General features: G+C 35.8%; 1 protein-coding gene across 1 annotated transcript in view; it reads left to right on the forward strand.

The window, feature by feature from the left end:
- The first annotated feature begins 361 nt into the window (after window positions 1-361).
- The window catches only part of LOC106883264 (sarcoplasmic reticulum histidine-rich calcium-binding protein), a 196,659-nt gene continuing 193,053 nt past the window's right edge, over window positions 362-3,967 (forward strand). The window contains exon 1 of the mRNA XM_014934207.2: window positions 362-1,952. Coding sequence (XP_014789693.1) covers window positions 1,781-1,952 — 172 coding nt within the window. The 5' untranslated portion in view covers window positions 362-1,780. The remainder of the gene's footprint in view (window positions 1,953-3,967) is intronic.

Genomic DNA, 3,967 nt, shown 5'->3' on the forward strand with positions numbered 1-3,967 from the left:
ATAATACAAACAGACGGTTTAGATAGATAGACAGACAGATAGATAGATACATAGATAGATAGCTAGCTAGCTAGATAGATAGATTAATAGCTAACTAGCAAAATAGAGCTAAGTAGCCAGATAGAGACAAATATTGACTGATAGATAGGCAGATAGACAGACAAGCATATAGATAGATAGATAGATAGCAAGCCAGATAGATAGATAGATAGATAGATAGATAGATAGATAGATAGATATAGACAGATAAACAGATAGATAAATAGACAGATAGGTAGATAGACAGATAGATAGGTAGATAGAGACAGATTGATAGCTAAATAGAGACAAAAAGTGAATGATAGATAGATAGATAGATAGATAGATAGATAGATAGATATAGGAAGATAGATTCGTCTACTTGTAGCTGTATATTTTCCTATCTATTTATGTATGCATGCAGTCATTACATTACATTACATTACATCTCCACCACTACTGTTTATGTTTGTTTGCTGTAAACCACACGCCGCTCTCTCTCGGAGGCCAATAATGCAAGCGCGCGAACACTTCTCTCTCTCTCTCTCTCTCTCTCACAACACATCAACTGAACAACGAAACCCGTATTTCCTTACCCTCGCCACAGTCGCTGTCGTGGAGTAATATAGTGTATATGTAGAAGGATATTCGTTAACCAGTCTTTTAAAAGATTGGTTTCTCATTCTCTTTCGTAATCTCTTATTATCCAGTCGAAACCTTAACGCGAACCAATCAACACTACAATTGCTACAGCCAGCTCCATTAAGCTCTTTTTGTTTTCACTCTCTTAATTTAATTTTCTGTCATTTATTTATTTAATTATTTATTCGTATATTTCATTTTGTTCTTAAATTATAATTAAACTACTACTACTACTGCTGCTGTTGCTGCTGCTGCTGCTGCCGTCGTCATCGTTGTCATCAGAATCGGAGTAAAAACCATAACATTGGATTTCCCATTGTTTTGATTCATACGAAGAGAAATCATAAGCCCTCCCACTCTTTCTCTGTGCCTCCACATATATTATTATTTATACATAAACACACATACATATGCGCACGCACACCTTAATACATACACACATTAATACACACACACATACATATAACGCATACACCCACATTCTCATACATACATATATACATACATCTTCATTTTAAAAGAAAACGAAAAAGAGAAAGAAGGAAACAAAGAGAAAGACAGAGAAGGAGAGAGAGAGAGACAGAAGGAATATAGTGAAAAAGTGATCACAAGGGGGGAAAAAAATCAATCGTTTTTATTTAATTTTTCCTTTCAAAGAGTAAAAGAAAAAAAGAAAAAGAAAACTGAGGAAATCCACGTAAATAAAAGAAGAAAAAACCGATAAGGACAATAACAAAAGGCGCACACTTGTCAGCTAGATTTGAAGATTAACTTCGGGTTATAATTATTGTTCTTCTTACTATCGCTGTTGTTATTGTTGTCGTTGATTCTCCGTGAATTTTTTCTTCTTCGTTTCTTCTTCTTTTTCCCTCCGTTTTCCTCTTTGTCTTTTTCGTTACTTCCCCTCTTTCTCAGCTTCTTCCCCCCCTCTCTGTTTTCTCTCCCCGTCTTTCTTCTCACTTTTTCTAAACACAAAAGAACAGTTTTTCACGCCAAAAGGTTAAAAGAAAAAGAAAAAGAAAAAAAAAAACCCCTCGAAAACCTACGCAAGCAAAAAAACAAAACAACACAACACAAAACAAAAAGCCCACCCCAAAAGGAGAGAGTGAAATAAGAGACAATGAGCCGCCGTGCTAGTTTCTTCAATAAGCAAAACCCTGGTAAACCTCGGGTAAGGTTTGCCGACGAATTAGTGTTTAATGATAATGTCAAAGAACAGGACATACCGGCGATGGAAGCTATGTTAAGGAGATCGAGTTTACAGATGGATATTAACAGTATCAACAGCGCAGGTAGGAAACAACTTGGTTATTATTATTGTTATTATTGTTATTTTCCCCTTTCTCTCTTCGTTTGTTAGGAACCGCTTCTCTTTGGTAAATAAATAAATACAGAAAGGACGGATCAATGAGACGTGAAAGAGTGCAAATAGAACGTGAGGACGCGCTGCTGTGTGTTGAGTGCTTGTTGTGCATTATGTGTTGACGTGTGTGTGTGTATAATATAATAGATGTAGAGTGTATAATAACAGTGTTGAATATAGATTTGTGTATGGGAAGATATGTGTATGGGAGAGAGAGTGTATGACGACGTGCTGCAGTATGTCATGCGTGTATATAATACGGTATAATACAGCAGTTGTAGAGTGTATATTATTGTATGTAGAAACTGTGTTGAGTATAGAAGTGTGTTTATAATACAGAACATAGAAGTGGTGTTTATAATATTGTAGACAGTGTGAGTCAACGTGCTGGAGTGTTAGTATGTGTGTATATAATACGGTAGTTGTAGGGTGTGTAGTGTAGTAAGTAGGAACTGTTGAATATAGAGGTGTATATATATATGTATATATATATATGGTAAGATTTATAGTCTTATATATAGTGTCAAACAACGTGCTGCAGTGTGTGTGTGTGTTGTTGTTTATTGTGTATGTAATATAGTGATTGATTATAGAAGTGTATATAGCTTATAAGACAATGTGAGATAATATCTTGTGTAGTGTTTATATATACATTATTTTGATAAGTGCACGAAACTCTCGGCCCTTGAGTCACTTTGCTACTAAATATATACATACTCATGTCTATGTTCTATTTTCCTGTTTGCATCACCAAACACATACACAAATATATATACACACATAATGGTGTATATAGTATTGTAGACAATGTAAGAGAACGTGCATACGGACACTGAAGTGTGTTGTATATTGTGTGTTGTGTATATAATATTTTAGGGTGTATAATATTGTATGTAGAGACAGCATTCAATATAGTAATGCATATAGTGACATATATATATATAATTGTACATAGAACGTTCTGTAATAGAACGTGCTGCAGACATTCAAGAATATTATGTAATATAAGGCAAAAAGAGTGTTCTTTAACCCCAGTCCAATCTTGATTTGTCAGACCAATGCTCAAAGGTGTTCCAACCATGAACATCTCGTCAGTTGGTGGTGGTGAGTGTGGTTGGATTGCATTAATCAATGTGTTTGTTTTTACTTTCCTCCCGAGATAGCAGGATATTACTTGAGGGAAATTTAGCTGTTACTTCTAGCAGGCCAAGTGACTGTTTAGAGGTGCCTTGGATGGCTCGAAGTAAACCGTAGAGTGTAGTATTGTAGAGTTGTATATAGTAATAGATAGTGTGTATAATAACTTGCAGTGTATCGCGTATATAATGTTGTGTATAGTTGTATAGACAGTGCGGTAATGTGCACAATGCTAATGACAATATAGTTTATTGTAGAACTGTAGTGTAAACGGTGGACGTGTGCAGTGTAGGCTGCATAGTATTGTGTATTGTGTTGTTGTTTAGCTTTAGATCTGTCTTGGTCGACGAAATTTAGGATCGGAGTCGTTCCAACAGCGCAATCACGTGGTTTAAAAGCCCAGTCCCACTGCGCGGAACCTTGGGCAAGTGGCGTCTGCTATAACCCCGGGCTGACAAATGTGAGTGGATTTGGTAGACGATACCTGTGTCGAAGCCCGTCACACACACACACGTATTAGAAAAGAAATGACAATGGAATAAACGATTATCCTATGAACTTCGTTAGCTTACAGCTGTTTCCGCTGAAGGATTACCCAAGCTGAGTGCTTGGGTAACATCTTAGAGTTTCATCAGAGCCTCAAACATTATATATATATATATATATATATATATATTGGGTTGGTGCATAATTATTGCGTTTTTTTTTTCGACAAATTTTATTCAACAAAAACATCTTTAAATGACAGTCTGACCGCCTGCAAAGCAAATGGGAAACAATAATTGAAGTAGATGGTGAATATGCTCC

Source organism: Octopus bimaculoides, chromosome 2, assembly GCF_001194135.2.
Source record: "Octopus bimaculoides isolate UCB-OBI-ISO-001 chromosome 2, ASM119413v2, whole genome shotgun sequence".
In the NCBI taxonomy this organism is placed as follows: domain Eukaryota; kingdom Metazoa; phylum Mollusca; class Cephalopoda; order Octopoda; family Octopodidae; genus Octopus; species Octopus bimaculoides.